The sequence below is a fragment of the Polyodon spathula genome, chromosome 11 (assembly GCF_017654505.1).
Source record: "Polyodon spathula isolate WHYD16114869_AA chromosome 11, ASM1765450v1, whole genome shotgun sequence".
Taxonomy (NCBI): domain Eukaryota; kingdom Metazoa; phylum Chordata; class Actinopteri; order Acipenseriformes; family Polyodontidae; genus Polyodon; species Polyodon spathula.
In genome coordinates, this window is record NC_054544.1 from 43,641,684 (window position 1) to 43,663,284 (window position 21,601).

The 21,601-nt window shown below is 38.3% G+C and overlaps 1 protein-coding gene across 4 annotated transcripts in view; it reads left to right on the top strand.

The window, feature by feature from the left end:
- The first annotated feature begins 14,756 nt into the window (after nt 1-14,756).
- Nucleotides 14,757-21,601, top strand: part of LOC121323239 (ephrin type-B receptor 1-like) — a 275,028-nt gene continuing 268,183 nt past the window's right edge. For all 4 annotated transcript variants that reach the window (XM_041264173.1, XM_041264174.1, XM_041264175.1 and 1 more), the window contains exon 1: nt 14,757-14,961. In XM_041264173.1, the coding sequence (XP_041120107.1) occupies nt 14,880-14,961 (82 nt within the window). In that variant the 5' untranslated portion in view covers nt 14,757-14,879. The remainder of the gene's footprint in view (nt 14,962-21,601) is intronic.

The window sequence follows — 21,601 nt, forward strand, 5'->3', positions numbered from 1 at the left end:
ATCCCCAGAGCATCTTGTCCTCCATGCTCTCCTTGCTCCTGTCACGTGAAATATAAGCGCAACAGAGTTCCAAAAATTACATTCCCTAGTTTATCTCACTCCCTGCAAGTATGCTGAAGCTCCTGAAGATCTTCATTTACTGGTTTGCCCTTTAAACAAGTAAAGTTGTCTCTCCTTACATATCCATATATATTAAACACAAACATTCCCTGATCCCTCCCTGATGCAGAAAGCAAACAGCTCACATGGGCACTTGATGGAATAACTGACCCTGATTTTTCATCACTGATCCCCTTCTGAAGCCAATGGCTTTGCACTAAAGCCACCAGTCATGATTTCTTGATCAGTGTAGGCTGACACTATGGTGAATATCATCATTTATATGAATGTCTCTGATGGATGGAATGCAGTCAGAGTTGAAATCATGACAGGTGGTGATCTGCAGGTGGTCATGCAAGTAATCACTATCAACCTTCACTGTACTGTCTGCTGCTGGGGAGTGGAAACCCAAGCAAAAGAAAACGGGAAATACTTTCAAAGATTTATTTTACATTTACACGTCAAAAGCTTATCACCAGCATTTCCCTTATAAAAGTTTACCACTGTGAATTTCCATGTTATTTTGCAGTTTTCCCATGCTTTTGCTATGCATTACCATAGTTTACCATGGTTTGCCGTGTTCTGCAAAATTTGTTATAAAGTTTTATAAAGGGTATAAGTAAATACCTGTGATACTAGACAGAAAGCCAGTGGCAATGAGAAATTGTTCAGGGTTTGGTAGTTTATACAGTATGTAAGAATGAATCACTTAGTTTCAGCAGATGCAAACCCTTTGCAATAACTTGCCAGTAATAATGACTCACAGCATTTCCCAGACAACGTTAAACTTGGCTGTGCCTGGTATACATTCCCATAAAATAAATCAATCCTGTTTTACTTTCTTAATAAAGACCTAGGATATCTCTTAGCAGAGTGCCCTTTCACACTGCCTGTATGGTGAGAGCTCAAGTGAATAAGAAGGCGGCAATTCCCCTTGTAAAGTTTTAAGCTGTCATTTGCTGGCAAATATTTGAAACTGCTTCATAATTCCAGCAGCTTTACCCTTTCAATAAGGCGATTACTATTTTGCAGAGTCGTTAATAAGCTCGTTTCCATTGATCTCAGTGCTGTGACCTAATGGGTTGCTGCAGCTGATCACAAAGGTGAGATGAGATAAGGCTACATGTCGATAAGCACACCTGCACACAAGCCAAGCCTACACTCTGTTACTGGTTACTTACTACATTTCATGATATCCCCAAATAGATTTCAAATAATCATCCACTCATCCAAAATAGGCCAATTATTTTAATAAGCAAGATTAATACCCCAAATGTTAGCCCTGCAGAATGTCTGTTTTCTTGTATGGATGTAACAGGGTGACCCACGTCACTTTATTTAGGCACGTTTGATTTTGTTATTGTAGTATATTCATGTTTTGATTTGTCACATTTTATTTAATGTTTGTTTTATTTTAACACATTTATGTTGCACGTTTATTTTGGCACATTACTTTGTTGTAGATTTGCACAGATCTCACTGGCATGTTGATGTTCTCCTGTTCTCAGCCCCTATAGGTGCTAATTGAATAATGAAGAAGCTGAGCACCTGGTAGAAAAGTTCCTGATTTCATCCATTCGAGAGATTGGATTTGATCGTTGTGATGTGAACCCGGGTTTGTCTGGAGTGGAGGTTGGACGCACAGTCAGCAGGAGCAGAGAATGAATTCGACTTGTTTGTGTTCGGTGGTGGGTTGGGGAGAAAAATGAAAGAAACAGCTGCCGACATTTAGAGTGAGGCTCCTGCTGTGCTTCCTGTCTCCCTTCGTGCGAGTGAATGTTTTTAACCTTGCTCAGGGATAAGAAGCAGGCCAGAGTCGGAGGACCTCAGCTTGCAGGCAGGGAAATAGCGGGTCAGCAGGTTGAGGAGGTACTCGGGACCTGTGTGATGAAGGGTATTGTAGGTGAACAAGAGAGTTTTGAAAATAATCCTGAAATTTTCAGGTAGCTAGTGCAGCAGGGCAAGACAAGGAGTGATGTGATCATGTTTTTTACATCTGGTAGCGATATTCTGAATTAGCTGCAGTAGGTTTATAGTGCGTGCCAGGAGACCACCATACAGAGAGTTGCAGTAGTCGAGTCGAGAGGAGACAAGTGCATGACGAAGTATTTCTGCATCCAGGAGGGAAAGGTAGGGACGGACTTTGGAGATGTTTCGAAGATGATAGAAGGAAGATTTGACCATGGAGGAGATGTGGACATCAAAGGAGATGTTGTGTCAAGAAGTACACCACGGCTTTGTACTGTGGGGGAATGCAGCAGCAGACAGTTTCTGAGGTTCAGGGCAGCTATATTTAGATTCTTAAGTTGAGTTTTAGAGCCTACTGGAAGGAGTTCAGATTAGCTAGTGTTCAGCTGAAGAAAACTGGCAGATATCCAGGCAAGCCAAATGCTTGAATGCAAGTCGAGAGCCGGACCATGGCAGAGGGACTACTAGGGTTGAGTTTGAACCCTTTGCAGTCCATTTATTCAGCGCTTGTCAAGCGCGTCAGGTCTGATTTATTTTCACATGCGCTGTTTATTTTACAAGCACTGTTTAAATTTTTTTTTCAGAGTAAAAAAGGTTTAAAAGGCATTGAATTGCCAAAAGACACTCAGTACTGTATCTCCAGCCAAGCCCCACCCCTTGTTCACATTATTTTTCTCATACCTCTTTACAGACGTGCATACTGACAAATCCTCTCCTGATCACTCATTTTATTACTAAGCTCCTCAATAATGCAATCCAAGTCATTATTTTATTACTATAACTTCAAATAAAAGCTCTGTAAATGTCCATGATATTCTTTGAGCGCTGGATGCAGAAGCAGCTATTTCCTTTGTTTCGTCCGTGTTATCTCTGTAGTGCATGGGGCTGTGAGATACTCCCCTTTTTTTCGGTTTCATTCGGCTCCTAACTAACTCGGTCATTGAAAGGTTTTCTCAGATTTTTTCAGAGAAAAAACGACGAGAGCTTTTGCTTGACGTCTTAATAAATATACGGTCTTTTATATATATATATATATATATATATATATATATATATATATATATATATATATATATATATAAACAAATTGAAGTGCATCAGAGGTAAGATTTATAGGACTGTTTTGTTAGCTATAATCACTTTAATATCAACCCCGTAGTGGGGGTTTCCTAACTTGAAACACGGTACAGTTAACTCGATGATGATCATAGCCCTTCCTTCTGACCACATTACAGTGTCTGGATATGGTGTTGTTCATTGGAAGAATCATCTAAAATCAAAAAGGGATGAGTCTGCCCAGCCTCTGCTGCGGGCCTATACCAAAGATATTCTATAATATCTTTGCCCACACCAATTATTAGCTGTTTTTTTTCGAAGTCCATTATCGAAAAACAAAAACAAAAAAAAACTCTTCTCCTGGTGGTTCAAAAATAAACCGTGGCAAAGTTGTTCTGTCAGTCAAAACACACGTTATCAAATCAGAGCTACGTAGGCGGGACTCAGCGGGAAACTTTACAATAGGTCAGTGTCGATTAAAAAACAACAGACGGACGGATTGGGGGGGGGGGGGAGTTGCATTTCTTTCACAGCTGACGTATGTCATCAAAACACAAATTGGGTTGTTCAAAGCCAAAAGAACAGAAAAGACAGCTAGAAAGTTCCCAGAAAGAAGCAGAAAATGCTAAAAAAAAGTGTACAGTAAATGGTTTAAAAGTGGGCCGACAACAGCAGATGGAAAGTATAGTGCGGCAGTGGAACTGCCCACCTCCTCCCCGCACGAAAAATAAACAACAGCTAAGCCGGAGGAAAGACATGCATCAGAGACATCGGATTGGAAATATACAGCAACAGCAAATACAAGGTACTGAATCATGTATTGTAAACTCAGTCAGTCACCTTTATGTGATTTTTATGATCCAGCTAGTTGGCCTGACTTTGGTACCAAAGAGCTAAGAGTTGAAATCATGAATCATAAACCTGTGCATAAACTGACGTTGAATTCCCCAAAAATCACACGATTTGTACTCATTTTTGGAACAAAACTTCAATTAGATTTATTTTAGGTTGAGGGTTTTTTTGTTTTTTTTGGAGGGGGGCTACTACACACTTTTGCACCAGGACCCAGTGACTCCTAGCACCGGCCCTGGCATTGCTTGTCAAGGAAATTCATGGTTAAATTCATTCTAATATAAGCATTGCTCAGATATTGAATTCTGTTGTCTGTATTGTCATGCTGTGCGGATTGGGTTGTTAACACTGATTACAGAACATTCTTAACCAGATCGAATACAAAGGCATAGAACACAAACTGTGTTAACTCTTTGAAGCTCGCCTTCCAAAATGCTACTGATTGTCTCCTAAGGTGTCATAAAACTTGCCAAGCTAGAGTGCAATCTTACTATTATTGTGTTAAAAGTTAGTTAAAATGCTTTAAAAATCATTTTTAATTACATCATTTGTGGACACAAGTTTAATAGTTATTTTAAGTAAGTTTCCCAGTAAATCTGAAGTGTTTATTGTGTTTTAAATGAATATTATAAACTAATAACTATTTTTAAATATTATCCTTTAATTGTATTATGATGTGTTTTATATGCTTGTAATTGTAATTTTGTATAGAGAATGAAATTGAAATTTGTATGCTTTCCCAATGAATGTAACTAAAGTTATATTGAATAGGTTTAAATGATAAATGTAAAATTCTTTGCAAACAAAACAGGCGGATACATTGCGATTCTAACACACCCTTTTTGTGTGACATGTGTGTGACTTTTTGTGTGACATGAACTGTCTATCAAATACTATGAACCAATGGAAGGACCGACAATGATTTATTTACAGTACAAGGGAACGCCTATACATCGTGTTATTTAAACTCATAACAAGGATTTTCACTCTGCTCACTTCTCTCTGGATGCTCTGGATTCGTGCTCTTTGGATTCGCTCTTTCTTCAAAACATCTCATCGCTCTCAACTCATAAAACTCTGAAGTTCTTCCATGAAGACGCAATGATGTAATCTTCAAAGCTGTCCCGGAGAAGATGGGCTGCTTCCGGAACGACAAAAGCTTTTGCCTAAAGCCTTCACAAAGATACTGCACTGCTGCCCAACAAACTTCTACAGAGAGGACGACCGTGTTAAGAAGACTGTTTTAAACATTGCACCAACAAAATAAGTATTAAACTTATGTTGTGCGTTTACAAGTAATTGAGCTGAACCCATGATATTGATATCGTCACCAGTGTTGGGGTTGTTACTTATAAAAAGTATAGACAGGGGCCGTGCCCATGTCAGTGAATACCCACACCCTTCCACAGTGTTTATCCAACTAGATGTTAAACATTGTACATGCGTACTTAGCCGTGTGGAAGCTGGCGCATGTATATGTAAATGTAATGCGTGACTGAACCGAGCAATGCATGATGAACTATTAAGACTGCTTCACTAATGCAGAACTCTATGACCAGAGAGCACATCAAGGATTTAATATGAACATTTAATAATGCATTACTTTTCCTTGTTTCTTTTTTATACATATGTTTTTAACTATGAAACCTAACCTTTATTCTTCTTCCTTTGAGAATATGAATAAATATAATAATAATTTGGATTGTTAGGTTTATTTTTGTCTTATAACAAATACACATTTGTGATTGACTTGAAATACTTAAACACACATAATATGAATTGTTAATCTCTTTTTCATCATGAATCTAGGGATAATTCAACCAGAATCACTAGTTCTTATTGGGGTATTGTGTTTATTATGGTTAATATTTACATTATGAGCTATAATGGGTATTTTCTTTAATGGCAATTGGAGAGGACACAGTTGTGACATACAACCTAGATATACAATGTAAATATGCACAACATGCTTCCCAGATACTGATTCTCCATTACAATAAAACATGTCTTAAAGGATGTCCAATAAAGCACAACACTTGAGGAAAATTATGATATACAACATCAGAGAGTAACCCCTAAAGTACATGGTGCTAACAACACCAGTAAATCTCACCTAATAGTTATTGCCATCATTTCTTACAGGTAAAGGTGAATTCAATTTTTTTAGGGGAAATAAACTTGAAGCTCTTAGTGAAGAAACGTCCTCGCAGATATTTTTAATGCTGCACTTCTAGTCAGCTTTGGGAGGTTGTATGACTAATTATAACAAATAACGTTCACCATGCTGTACCAGTACATGAAGGAATTACAGCCTTAGTATGTACAACTGGATGTATATTATTATTATTATTATTATTATTATTATATTATTATTATTACAACAAAAAAATAGGGGAAAACTTTACAATTCATAATTGGACATGTAATATCGCGATACTCAATATACCGCGATAATTTCTGGACTTACATCGCGATAATCAAAAAGTTAATATCGTGACATCCTTACCCCCTGAAACTTTTCTACGACCCCAATATGGTGTCCATTTTAGGACATCCTCAGACATCACTCCTTCCTTTGTCAGGAATCACCCCTCCTTGAGTCAATTGTCAGGTATCAGGTATCAGTCCTCCTTGAATCAGTCGTCAGGTATGAGGCATCAGGCATCAGTCCTCCTCGAGTCAGTCGTCGGCTATCAGGCATCAGGCATCAGTCCTCCTTGAGTTTTTTTTTTTCCAGGGAGAGTGGGGTTGGAGTTGTCTGAATCATCCAATCAAACAATAGCAAAAAACCTTTCAGTGCTTCCATTGGATGGCACAGATTTCAGTGTAGCTGCTGATTGGTGCATGTGTTTTTATCTTTCTTTAGCATTTAATATGTATATTGTAAGCATTTAAAAAAATACTTTAAAAGTAACGATGTGCAGTTTCATTATTTGAATTTGTTTGGATTTAAATTGTAAGGCAAATCTTAGCATACAGCATCAGACATAACTGGGTTCTTTGTTTTTTTAAGCACTTTCGATTTTTTTGTTTAATTTAATTTAGTTATGTGAAGCACTTTGAGATGTCATAAGTGAAAAGCTCTATATAAAAATTAATTGATTGATTGATTGATAAACTTTTTTTTTTTTATTTAATAAAGTTTGTGTTTCCGTAGGACTGGGTAAACTTAATTCTACCAAAATGGGCTGCAGTTATTCTGGGGATTGAAGAACATAAGAAAGTTTACAAACGAGAGGAGGCCATTAGAAGCTCCGGATTGTGTTAGCTGTCTAAATAATGAACAAACAGGTTTTAACAAGACAGAACAAACAGGCAAAACGTTTTTCACCGTTCTCCTTTTTCATTTCACTATGTCCCTCTTCTTATACTCACACATGACCCCTTGGTTAATGAGCACATCCGCTCCTCCAATCCGCAGATGCCACTCTGTTTCCTGTCCGGGTCATTCAGTTTGTGTACCGTAGCTCCACCCCCTTTCTAGATGTCTGACTTCCACCTAACCCTGGGAATAAACTGTCATGCCATTTAGTCCAGGGTATTCTGTTCCCTTTACACAGTGCCCTTGCAGGTCGGAAAGGAGATCTAACACCAAGAATCATTCAATCTCTGTCACAATGTCCATTTAATTTTATCCATTATTCTTCTGACCCATATTAATACTGCATTGCTTTTTTCTTCCAGATTTAACACCTGAGCTTCAAGACTATTTTTGATGTATAGCGCTACCCCTCCATCTCTTCTGTCCTGTCTGTCTTTCCTATACAGTGTATACCCACTAATATTATATTCATCTCCATCACTCTTGGTTAACCAAATTTCTGTAACACCTATCACATTGTAGTTACTTGTTAATGCAGTAGCTTCACGTTCTAACATTTTGTTTTTGAGACTTCTAGCATTTAGATAAATACATTTAAAGGCTATCTTACCTGAGTTGTTGCCCTTGTTTTGATGTAGTCTCCCTTCAGTTTTTTTGTTGATTTCTCACCCCTTCCTTTCTAGTTTAAATGCTTCTGAAGCTGTTCGAGGATCTTTTCCCCAAGTAGGATGGTTCCCTTTTTATTTAAGTGCAGTCCATCCCACCTACACAGATAGTCCTTGTTGTAGAATGTGGTGCAATGATCAAGGAAGGTGAAGCCTTCCCATGTGCACCACAATTTAGCCATGCATTTAGATTACTTATTTCCAGCTTGTAGATGTACGCACTGGGGCAATAGACTGATTTATATGTGTAATTTAGATTGCCTTATGTCACATTTTGATGGTTAAAACACTTTTTTTTTTAAGCGCTCACAATATAAAAAAGATAATATGAAGACATGATTTTGTTATTACAGGAAAATGCAAACTTATGTTTTATTCCAGTTCCGCCATTCCAGGCCTACCCAGTCTCTCTACACACACACACACACACACACACACACACACACACACATACACACACACACACACACACACACACACACACACACACACACACACACACACGCACACACACACACACACGCACACACACACGCATATTATTAAATAAAAAAATGATGGGTTTATCAATCAATCAATTTATTTATATATATATAGCACTTCTCACATAAGACATCTCAAAGCACTTCACATACAAAACGTAATTAAATTTAAAAAAAAATACATTGAAACTGTTTACAAAAAAACAAACAAAAAAAGACAGTTATGTCTGGTGCCGTATGCTAAGATGTGCTTTATAATTTAAATCCAAACAAATTCATATAATGAAACAGCATATTGTAGCTTTTAAAGTATTTTTTAAAATGCTTAAAATATAGATATTAAATGCTAAAGAAAGGTAAAAACTCATTGCACCAAAACTCACTGACATCTGTGACATCTAATGGAAGCACCGAAAGTTTTTTTTGCTATTGTTTGATTGGGTGATTCAGACACTTTCGTCCAACCCCTGACCCCCCCCCCCCCCCTTCGATTGACTCGAGGAAAGGTGATTCCTGACACAGGAAGGAGTAATATCTGAGGATGTCCAAAAAATGGACACCCTACCTCTAGTTTGAGAAGCTGTGTCCTAGATTAAAAAGGGTGTGTCACTGGGTTTGGTAGTCTACAGGATATTCCTGGAATACAGGTTGCTATGGGATCCTCTTTCAGCCACCTAGTCTCTAAAAATCTTTTTAACATCTCATTGTCTCCCAAAAACAGATATCATCATGTTAGCAGTTGGAAAGAATCTGTGGGTTTTACAGGGTTAAGGGAGCTATATATTTGCCCTGAACTCACCCAGCAGATAACAATGTATACAAAGATCAATCCAAAAAAACTAATCCTTCATCTTTTTCATGCCCTTACTGACCTAGAATCCATGTTGCTGTTCAAGAAGCTATTGATTAAAAGCCCTGGACTTGAGGCATTGCTGTTAGATTGCAGTCTATGACCTTGTTGTTCCGGAGCAATCTCGCAACCTACCTACACTTGGTGCTTACAGAAAGCCTACAGAATGACCATGCATCAATTCATTGAAATGTATTAATTGAAAATAGCCATGGACTGTCAGTCCTCGTGTCAGAAAGTGACTCTCAATACACTGCTTAGCATGTGTGGTCAATCTCTATCTTCCCCTTTCATGTCAGTGTAAAATACAGGCACCTTCACAAAAAACATATACAGTCGTAGACAAAAAGCACTTGGAATCCTCCACTTATTATAAAATAATTAAAGAAAATGTGTTAAGTACAAGCATGTAGTCAACCTTAGCCACTAATTAATAAGAGAAAGACCAAAATACAGTTTCTGGTTTAACAAACAATGTATATATATACACACACACGCACGCACGCACGCACGCACACACACACACACACAGTGCCTTGCAAAAGTATTCAGACCCCTGACCAATTCTCTCATATTGCTGAATTACAAATGGTACATTGAAATTTCGTTCTGTTTGATATTTTATTTTTAAACACTGAAACTCTGAATCAATTATTGTAAGGTGACATTGGTTTTACGTTGGGAAATATTTTTAAGAAAAATAAAAAACTGAAATATCTTGCTTGCATAAGTATTCAACCCCTGTGCTGTGGAAGCTTCCAGTTTGCACCGATGAAAGAAATTGCCCAAACGAGGACACGGTTACCTTACCATTGGCCTCCACCTGTGAACTATTACAGTTGCTGTCACATTTTCTAGATAAAAACCCCACTGTTGAAGGATCATTGGTAAGGCTGTGAATCTGAAGGAAAATGAAGACCAAAGAGCATTCTACAGAAATTAGAAATAAAGTAATACAAATGCATAAATTAGGGAAAGGGTACAAAATAATATCCAAGTGTTTGGATATCCCAGTGAGCACAGTTGGATCAATAATCAAGAAGTGGAAGCTGCATCACACCACCCAGGCACTGGCAAGAAAAGGCCATCCCTCAAAACTCAGCGCTCAAACAAGAAGTGAGAGAAGCCACAGAGAGGCCAACAATCACTTTGAATGAGCTGCAGAGTTCAATGGCTGGGAGTGGAGTAATGGTGGACCAGTCAACCATATCAAGAGCTCTGCATAACACTGGCCTGTATGGAAGGGTGGCAAGAAAGAAGCCGTTACTCAAAAAGTACCATCTGAAAGCATGTCTGGAGTTTGCCAGAAACCATGAGAGTGACCCAGTTGTGGTGGGAAAAGGTTTTATGGTCAGATGAGACCAAGATAGAGCTTTTTGGCAAAAACTCAAAGCGCTATGTGTGGCGCAAACCTAACACTGCCCATGTCTCAAGACACACCATCCCTACAGTGAAGTATGGTGGCGGCAGCATCATGCTGTGGGGATATTTCTCATCAGCAGGGACTGGGCATCTTGTTACAATTGAAGGAAGAATGAATGGATCAAAATACAGGAAAATACTGCAAGAGAATCTGCTTCAGCCTGCTAAAAAACTGAAGCGTGGGAGGAAATTCACCTTTCAGCAGGACAATGATCCCAAGCACAAGGCCAAAGCAACATTGGAGTGGCTCAAGAACAAAAAGGTGAATGTCCTACAGTGGCCCAGTCAAAGTCCTGATCTCAATCCCATTGAGAATCTGTGGCACTATTTGAAAATTGCGGTCCACAAGCGTCGTCCAACCAACCTGAACAACCTGGAGCAAATCTGCCAAGAAGAATGGGACACTGTGTGCAAAGCTGGTACATACTTACACTGCCGACACTGTGTGCAAAGCTGTGTATATACTTTCACTGTCGACTCGAAGAATGGGACACTGTGTACAAAGTTGGTATATACTTACACTTCCGACACTGTGCAAAGCTGGTATATACTTACCCCAAAAGACTTAAAGCTGTTATTGCAGCGAAAAGTGGCTCTATCAAATATTAATGTGTGGGGGTTGAATACTTATGCAAGCAAGATATTTCAGTTTTTTATTTTTCTTAAAAATATTTCCCAACATAAAACCAATGTCACCTTATAATTATTGATTTTGAGTTTAAGTGTTTTAAAATAAAATATCGAACAGAACGAAATTTCAACGTACCATTTGTAATTCAGTAATATGAAAGAATTGGTCAGGGGTCTGAATACTTTTGCAAGCCACTGTATGTGTGTGTGTGTGTGTGTGTGTGTGTGTGTGTGTGTGTGTATATATATATATATATATATATATATATATATATATATATACACACACAGTGCCTTGAAAAAGTATTCAGCCCCCATCCCTTTTTTCACATTTAAGAGTCTCACAGCCTGGGATTTTGATGCATTAGATTGGGAATTTTTATTTGTGAGTCACACATTCTTCTTCACAGACTCCCCCCCCCCCAAAAAAAAAGAAAGAAAATAGTAAACAATAAAATAATGAAAATGAAAACTGAATGTCATCATTTTTTAAGTATTCATCCCCTCTGGGTCAATACTTGGTTGAACCTCCTCTGGCAGCTATTACAGCCAATAGTCTTTTCGGATAGGTCTCTATTAACTTTGCACACCATGATGGAGCAATACTTGCCCATTCTTCCTTGCAAAATTGTTCAAGCTGTGTCAAGTTAGTTGGGGAACAATGATGGACAGCCATTTTGAGGTCTTGCCACAGATTTCTGATGAGATTAAGGTCATGACTCTGACTGGGCCACTCAAGGACATCTATTTTCTTCAGTTTAAGCCACTCCAGTGTTGCTCTGGCAGTGTGCTTTGGATCATTGTCCTGTTGAAAGACAAACTTCTTCCGCAGTTTGAGTTTTTGGCAGAGGGGCGCAGGTTTTTATCCAGGATTTCTCTGTATTGTGCGCCATTCATCCTCCCATCAATCCTGACAATATTGCCAGTCCCTGCTGCTGAAAAGCTTCCCCATAACATGATGCTACCACCGCCATGCTTTACGGTGGGGATGGTGTTACCTAGCTGGTGTGCAGTGTTTGATTTGCGCCACACATACTGCTTAGCGTTTAGGCCAAAAAGTTCCAATTTAGTCTCATCAGACCACAAGACGTTCTGCCACATAACTGCAGTATCTTCTAGGTGACGTTTTGCGAACTCTTTGCGGGCAAGGATATGGGATGTTTTTTTCAGCCACTCTCCCATAAAGACCCTTTTTGTGGAATGCCTTGGAGATTGTTGATACATGAACATCATCGTCCATCGCAGCCACTGACTTCTGTAACTCATTCAGAGTCACAGTTGGCCTCACAGTAGCTTCCCTAAGAAGTGCCTTTCTTGTCCGGCAACTAAGTTTAGAGGGGCGGCCTGATCTAGGCAATGTGGTGCCAGTTTCATATTTTTCCCACTTCTGTATGATGGACTGCACTGAGCTCCGAGGGGTGTTCAATGCCATTGAAATGGTTTTGAACCCTTCCTCAGATTTGTGCTTCTCTATAATCACATCCCTGACTTGCTTAGAATGCTCTTTTGTCTTCATTTTGATTCTTTCTTTTGAAAGTCTCTACCATACTGTGGGACCATACAGAAAGAGCGGTATTTATCCTCACAGATTAATTTAAAGCAGGTGACCCACTCATTTCTTACACAGGTGGAGTACATCAACACATAGTGTGACTTGTTGAGGTAATATATTGCACCTGAGCAAATTTAAACTTGCAATTACAAAGGGTATGAATACTTTTTTAATCTGATAATTTCTGGTTTTCATTTTTAGTAAATTGTTGAAAGCTTTTGCAATTTTTCTTTTGATTTGACATGGTACTGAAGGCTTTGTAGATCAGTGGGAAAAAATTCTAATTTAATCTATTTCAAATTCTGAATATGAGACTCTTAAATGTGAAAAAAGGGATGGGGGCTGAATACTTTTTCAAGGAACTAAAAAAATAAAACCTACAGCACTTACAATTTCAAATATTTGTGACTAAAGCATTGCCACCATTATATTAAAAGTAAAAAAAATGATAGAACTAATTAAAAAGTATATCACTGGATTGAAAACTATTATGCAGTAACTAACCTGCCTTATAAAGTCAATCGCCACAAACAAGTTAATTATTTCAAACATCTGTTGAAGAAGAACATTTTGGTAACACAGCAGAGAAGAAAAGTACTGCAACAAAGGAAATGGCAACAGAACAGTATCAAAAAAATATGCAATACCAAAATCCACAGTCAGAGCAATAATCAAGAAGTACCACTGATCAAATTCAACTGAAAAGCTTGAAAGATTTTGAAGTATCAGGCATATGCACACAGAAGAGCTGTATACACGTTGACCTTACTGCAAACCACTTTTACAGAGACATGCATGTGATTGAAGATTTGCTGGCCTTTTATGTATTCTGAGGGTGAATGGTAAAAGGATGGGAGAGGCTGCTTTCTGTATTAAAGCCCCCACACACTGGAACTCCTTACCCCCTTTTATTAGAAATTCACCTTCAATTGCAATCTTCAAATCTCAGTTCAAAACATGCTTTTTTAATATAGCTTTTCCATAACATTTTTATGGTTTATTCTGAATTTTATTGTTACTTCTGTTTTTAATAACTGTACTCTTTTCTTACTGTTTATTACTGTATTTTTGTATTTGTTTCTGTAAAACGCTTTGAATTGTATTGTACATGAATTGTGCCATAAAGGTTTATTATTATTATTATTATTATTATTATTGTTATTATTATTATTACTATCAAATGAGGCTGTCAACTTGAAGAAAATGAAGACAAGTTACATTTATAGTGGCGCAGGGAAGTTAAACTCTAGAAAAACAGACCAATTAATGACATTTACCAATATAACAAAACAATATTTTAATATACGGACTACATAAACTTAAGGGAATTAAACAAAAACAAAAACAAACAAACAAAAAAAAAAAAACAGTCGTAGATCGACTAAAAAACATATGACAACCAGCACATAGACAATATTCATGTACAGGCATGTAGTTATTTGTATAGCTCTAAAATATGACCGCGATAATTGATTTATTTACAGCGACAGACAAAAACATACCATTGCAGACCATGTTTCTTCATTCTGCTATTGAATGAAACAAAAGACTTTGAGTATTATCCCGTTTCTTGAAGCTCCGACATGCTAGAATAAAGATAAAGGCAGCGCAATACAATCGAGACCACGCTTGGCGGAGCTATTTCCCTTTCCCACGAAAAGCACCAACTCATGTAAGGCCAGTAAAAAAAGTTTTTAAGACTAACTATGCTGGTGGGTGGAGATGCTGTTTGCTGATTGGTTAGGTAGAAACAGTTTTGTGTATGTGATTGGCTAAAAGGTGTTAAGGGGGCTGGGTGAGGGGGGGTCTCCTCAACCCCCTCGAAGTCAGTGTCCAAAGCAGTTCTCACATACTACTTACTACTACGGCTTGAAATGTAACACAAAATATACACTATTGAAGAGTGCACGTTCACAGCTGGAATACCGCTGTTCACAACAAGGATTGTGTTATATAAAAATAAACGAAGGAGAAGAAGAGAATGAAAAAAGAAAACAACTTTGCCATGTCACTAGGATTGCTTGCGGTGTTATGTTTGATTTCTACAGTTTCTGCGGTGGAAGGTAATTTTATTTGGGGGTTCTCTCTTTTTTGGTATTGAGGATTGCAGTGTGCGTTTCTCCCATAGGTTCACTTGCGATTCCATGGTGTTGCTGGTTACAGCCGGAGCACGTCCTGTCAAATTGGGATTTAAACATGGATTATTTTATTAACAAACAAAAACGGGTTGGTTTCGGTGGGCTTCTTAACAGTAGTAGCCCCTCGAACTGTGATGCTGCAATGCAGAGATTCAGATTGTAGTCCAGATCCAGGATTGGAAATTCAGCTTGTAAGCTTTTAAGATGTGGATTCGGTAGCTTGCTGTAAATAGGTTACTTTTTTTTTGCTTTTCTCCTGCCGCATGGGCTTCATAAATGCAGCTGAACTAGTTTTTTTTTTTTTTTTTTTTTTTCTGAACGTGGCTGGTAATGAAGCCGGTAATATATAATCGTGTTGTAGCTTTGAAAGGGAAAGAAAAAACGTGGTGCCCAGCTCCTGTTCATTACCGATCAGTATACAGTCACACTGGTGGACCGACTCATCTTAGGGAGCGCTTTTAAATACGCGTGGTTAGCATTTAATTAGGCTATTACATGTATATTGGACCTATAGTAAATGTGTGCTGGCATAATTTAAATGAAATGCAATCTGTGTTTTCCAACAGGTGTTTACTCCGGCGGTCAGCTACTTTACTGACTCAAAACATGGACCGTCATTGTGGCGTTGACAGGTTGTTTCAAACAAAACACACTACATTATGTGCTGCAAACTACATTAACAAAGTGGTTGATTGGGACGTACATGCAAATGCAATTTTAAAAAATACACACACAATGTTGTTATTATTTAAAAAATCCAGTTGAATGTGAGCGATTGTCCATTCCCACAATGATACACCAATCACAGTTTCAGTGCCCAAGCAGGGAATGCCACTGTTCTAATTTCTTGCGTTCCACAAGGGCTGGCATCTTAATGTTTCTTTCTGTTCAGAAGCGGGCAGCCGTGTTTCTTGTTGTATCTCTATCCTTTGGTAGCTAACTGTAAAGTTTCAAAAGATTGTACCCCGGGATGTCGCATCAATAAACAGGTCAAGTAGAAAACACAGTCATCGTTAGTTAGATTTGTGTTTTCGGGGTGTGTGTTGCCGCTGGCACAGGCAGGGATGGACATACTGAAATTTGATGTAACATCTATGTAAACCATATGTTGCTTGTGTATGCAGCCTGTTAGGGAACAATGGGGTTATTCATTCTTCAAGGGGAATGTTGTCTGAAGTATGTCTTGATGGTTCACCAAATAAATAATTAAACCACTAACAAACACACGGCTTCAGTGTGGTCGGCGATTATGTCTCAGATAATTTTACAATTGATTTGCAATTAACTGTGTTGAGGTTGCGGTTTTCATCCTTGTATTCATGTTCAGCATTTCAAGATCCAAAAGAGAATGTGATTTTATAATTTGAAAGAATCTAGGGATTGTTTCATAGTGGGGCATAATTCGTATTCTTGAGCGCGCTAGGATATGTATAATTTTGTTATTTTGAATGATATACTTTATTAGAAAGGGCTCTCGTGTAAAAAAAAAAAAAAAAAAAAAAAAAAAAAAGTTTAATATCAATAATACAGGATCCTAAGAGCATTTATTTCGTTTAGTTAAATTGAAATTATTATATTACAAGTATATTAATGTATCAATTATTATATATTTTACCGTTCTATAGGAACTAGATTGTCCTTTTCTAAGTGATTGATGTTGTATTGTAAATCGGATTGAATATATACATCTTCTAAAGCTTTATATGCCATAAGTACAACTACATATTTCTAAGGGTTATTTTTCTTGCATGATTGTCCAGTTTGGGTTTTTTTTTTTTTTTAGCGTGCATGTTTTTTGAGGGAAAAGTAAGAGGTGGGTTAAATGTTCATTGAGCCTTTTTTTTTTTTTTTTTGCTGGCGGTTTCCTTTCCTGGTATTGGCGTGTTTAACGTAGCTCGTTTTGATAGTTATTGTTTAGTTGCACGACCCGTATCTTCTGATCTGATAGCATTGTACTGAGCTCTATTTCTAGGTGGATTACCACATAGCTGCTGTGCAACGGGTTACAGACAAAACATCTCCGCCAATTTATCAGAGCAAACAAATGCTGACCCCAGTACAACCAAGACTCCCAAACTCGTGCAACGCACATACTGGTATCCTCCGAATTGCCATTGGAACTCAGATAATCTTTCTTTTTTTCGTTCTCAAGTATAAATGTATATTTTTTTAAACACCCGTCGCAATTATTTCATATGTGCATATATAGGCAGTACACTTTTGATTGTACATATCTGCGCAATATATTTCTCAGTTATATGTGAGTGAAATGTATTCGTTTTATTAATATTTTGTTCATGTTTAAATGTTACTCTATGGGCAAAATATTACTTAATCGCTTATCTTATTTACTACTTTGTATAAGGGGTAACCGACCCCGCTCTTAAAAATACAAGCAACATGTCATCTGTTTCCCTCACCAAAACACGCAGCAAAGGGTGTTTATAAAACTGTATATCATGTACAAACTCAGAAGGATGAGCTACGATACACACTGTATGGAGTTTTCTATGGAAGTTGTCTAAATTCGCTGCTGAGATTTCAGCGGGTCTTTTGTTCCAGAACCACATTTGCGCTTCTCTATTCAGGCACCATTTCACCGCCAGCTTGTTGAAGGGGGCTTTCCGATCATTTTCGGATTATGTTTCAGGGGAAGATACCGCAGACAAATGCAACATGGTAATCAGGAAGGGGTAGCCCGCTTCAAATTATGGCAGAGATAAAAAGGACATCGTTGTTATTATTTACCCTCTTCTCGGATATCCTTTCCTAGCGTCTATTATCACTTCTGAGATTCATTACTGAGGCAGCTGTAGCAATGCTCAAGGGGGCCTCATAGGTGTTGCCGGTCCGCTTGTCAAAATTCTCCCTCCTTTCCCCCACCCTTTTGAAACCACGCAGCCCTTTACCAACGAAAAACGGAATAGGAATTAGCTTTATAACCGAGGCACAACACCTTGCCGAAAAAAAATGAATAAGCATTCTATAGAATAATGACACACGCTGCAGGGGGTGTTTATTAATGGAAGGAATACCAAATATGTTACAAAGCTGTCATGCAAATCATCTACCTGGATTAACAGCCACCTCCACAGTGTGGTTGACAATATAAATATATTATTAATATTATGCATTATTCATAACTGATAAACGCCCAAGGATCCAAAACTTTTGTGCTAATTTCACACCCCATTTGAAAAAAGTGTATTTGCAAATTAAAACTTGAATAGTATTTTTACACAGATTAATGTTTTAAATTTAAAACATATTCCTCACAGTGGCCTAAATGTGCAACCCAGCATATGTGTGGTCTCAAAAATAAAGTTTAACTACTGTGTGCATAATGTGGTACACATAGGTGAGAAATAACATTTAAAAAGTATGTAAACTGATTTAGTATCAAAGTTTAGGACACTTCAGACAGTAATACTTCAGCTGGATGGACGGCAGTAGGTGATGATTTTGAAAGTAGAATTTCAGGAATCATGGCCATATGGAATGATTTGGTTATGGCAGAAAAGAGATGATGCGGGATCCCTTTCCCAAAACTGTTTGCAAATAGTGAGTTATCAGTTACTTCCCATTTGCAGTATAGACTAGAGATTAAATTTCATTTGTATATATTATTAATATATCCCAGGTATTTTTCTTTCCTAAGATGATGATCAGCAGCTCCCGGACCAAATTCAAGTCTAAGGTTCTGACGCACAAAGGAATGCTAAAAAGATTTGCTCCCCTAACAGTGTGCAACCTTTTCCATCCAGCTTGCTTCTTACAGAGCATAATCCTATTAAAATGCCTTCAGCTGTAACAGTCATCGTGTTCCCACAGTGTTAAACACAGGCATGGCCACTCACAGAGGGAAGGGGAGGGCAACAGTTGTGATGTTCCTGGAAAATGTACAGCAAACATCATCACCAGGTAAATAATTCCTAGCAATTTAGAGCGCAGATGCTTCCCCTCAACTGACAGACTACATTATCCTCAATGGGCTGTGATGTTGGTTGGTGTTAAGCATGCATATATTTCAGTGGCTGAACACTCTCTCAAGTGTCTCACGGTTAGCCCTGCAGATGGCGAGACTACAAGACGAAGTGGATCTTGTCTTATAGATTAGCTCAATTGGCTGGGTGCTGCTCATAAGCCTGTCTGACCCAAGAGGTCTCTTTTACAAGTGTTAATGGATGAGAATTCATTTATCAGTACAGCTAAGGCCACTTAATGTGGGACATCTGCTACAATGTGATGCAGAACTAATTTCTTTTCATTTGGGATTTGTACAATTGTCTCATAGGACATTTATTAAAGACATATTTGGGTATGAACCTATAAGATTGTAAAACTTACAATCAACACGCTTTTTCTTCTTTCGTTCTTGCGACATCTCATAAGACCTGTTGTAGCACAGTCCGTATTATAATTTTGATACCTTACAAGTTCTGGTTCAGAATTTTACTGGAACCCAAAAGCTCATGTATTGTGATACAAAGCTTACCTTATGAGACTACTGCGTTAAACATGAAAATGGGAGTATTTTGTGTGTCTGCTAGAATGACTACTGAATCATGTATTTGATAATGTCTGCTGCTTTATTTGTGAATGCAAATTTTCAGATTATTTTACTGTATAATGGGCAAATGTATTGTGATGAGCTTAACAGAAGCATTCACTGCAATGCTTTTTTTTTTTTTCTGCCTGTCTTACTCGCAACAAGCAATTGTGTTTCTTGTCTGGCTTAACACAAGTGCAAGCCCAGTTTAAAAGACATATTCATCCACATTGCTTAGCGAACATCACAACGCAGTAATGGCATCGTAGTTTGTTTGCAGTAGATGCCGTAAAAAGTAGCAGACAACGTGATTGAATGTCCGTCACTGCGATTAGCTCAGGCATTGCAAAGACGAGTCTGTGACTGTGTAGGAGAGCTCAATTTACCAGTGTTTAACACAGCTGTGCCCTATTGTGTTTCATGTATATTAGAATACATGCTGCTGTCGGTGTAACACAGTGTGTATTTCATATAAGGATGCTTTGGTATGGATCTGATTTGTTTACTAGAACAGCCACAGTTCTCTATATACCTGCCATATGCAGCATGCACATTTGGGTAAATAAGCTGATTAATTGGTGATGTTAATGGCGTCTGTTATTCTGTGAAATATAAAAGCTGCATTACCCGGTCAAGAATGGGCAAGAAATCTGACCGGCTTTGATAACTGATTGTAGGAGCTCAGTTGACAGGTGTTTCTCTATCCAAGACTACACACTGTTTAACAAAATTCACACATGAATTAAAGGTGGAAATAATTGAGGAGTAGACAGGACAATTTAAACATCTGGTAGACAAATTGCTGCTGTCCATAGTGGCCCTACAAGTATTGACAGTGTTATGACAGGTGTTTTTGTCCAACCCCTCTAGTGTGGTACAGAAATCCTAACGTGTATAATTCTACACTAGAATTCGAATTTCTCTTTCTCTCTCCCTCTCTACTCACCACATAATCCTTCTCCTGTTACTCTCCTTCTATCTCCCTTCTTTCCTGTTTCTTTTGTCCTTTCCTCTCTAATCCTCCCTTTTCCCTTACACACTTCCCCATCTTTGTTCCCTGGCCTATTTTCTTTCCATATCCTTTCTCATTCCTCCTTCCTTTACTCTCTCTTTCTTTCCCTCACTCCACTGCCCCTCTTCCCATCCCTCTTATCTTCCTTCCTTCCCCATTCCATTCACTCACTCACTCTCTCCCCCCTCTTTCTCCTCTTCGTTTCTTAGTCTCTTCTTTGATTTATGTTCCTTAAACCAAAAACGATCATCCCTCTGGCAATTTAATGAGGCGATACTGCAAAAGGAGAGGCGCTTCATTTCCAGGATGTCCCTGTTGATTTTGCCCTGCCTCTTAATTCATCTTCCCATTCCATGCATCTGCAGGAGCAAGCCAATCTACATTTAATTGGTTCCAGGGCAAACAGAAGTAAGTGATGTCACTGTAAGTGGTGTGACTTACTTTTGGCAGGTGAATAATGACCTGGCACAGATTTTAATGACATGCAGAACCTTTCTTTTATCTTTTCTTAAGAAATGTTCCCTCTCATTATGAGTTGTACTTCAACACACAAGACTGTGATACAGACACTGTGATCTAACCTCCATTGCATGCTCTTTCTGTTTTTTTTTTTTTTTTTTTCAGCCAATTGTGCACTGCCCCCTAGGAATGCCCAGTCACAGTCAGCTGTGACATAGCCTGGACTCGAACCTGCGATCCCCAGGCTACAGGGCACATTCTACAGTCCACATGGAGCATCTTTACTGGATGTGCCACAACAGAGCCACGCATGCTCCTTCTTTGTTACACCACTGCATCCTTAATCTAGAGTTGCTAAGACTTCTTGTCTCCAGCGTCTTTTCAATTGAACAACGATTGATCTAAATATTATTAAAACTGTGTGATCTCACTACCTAGCCAAAAGACTGCTGTGGACATCATTGGGTGCATGGCCTAACTGTCTCTACACATTTTTGCCTCTCTAACCCATGGGAGTGCCAAAGCCAATGCATCCTGTGGAATCC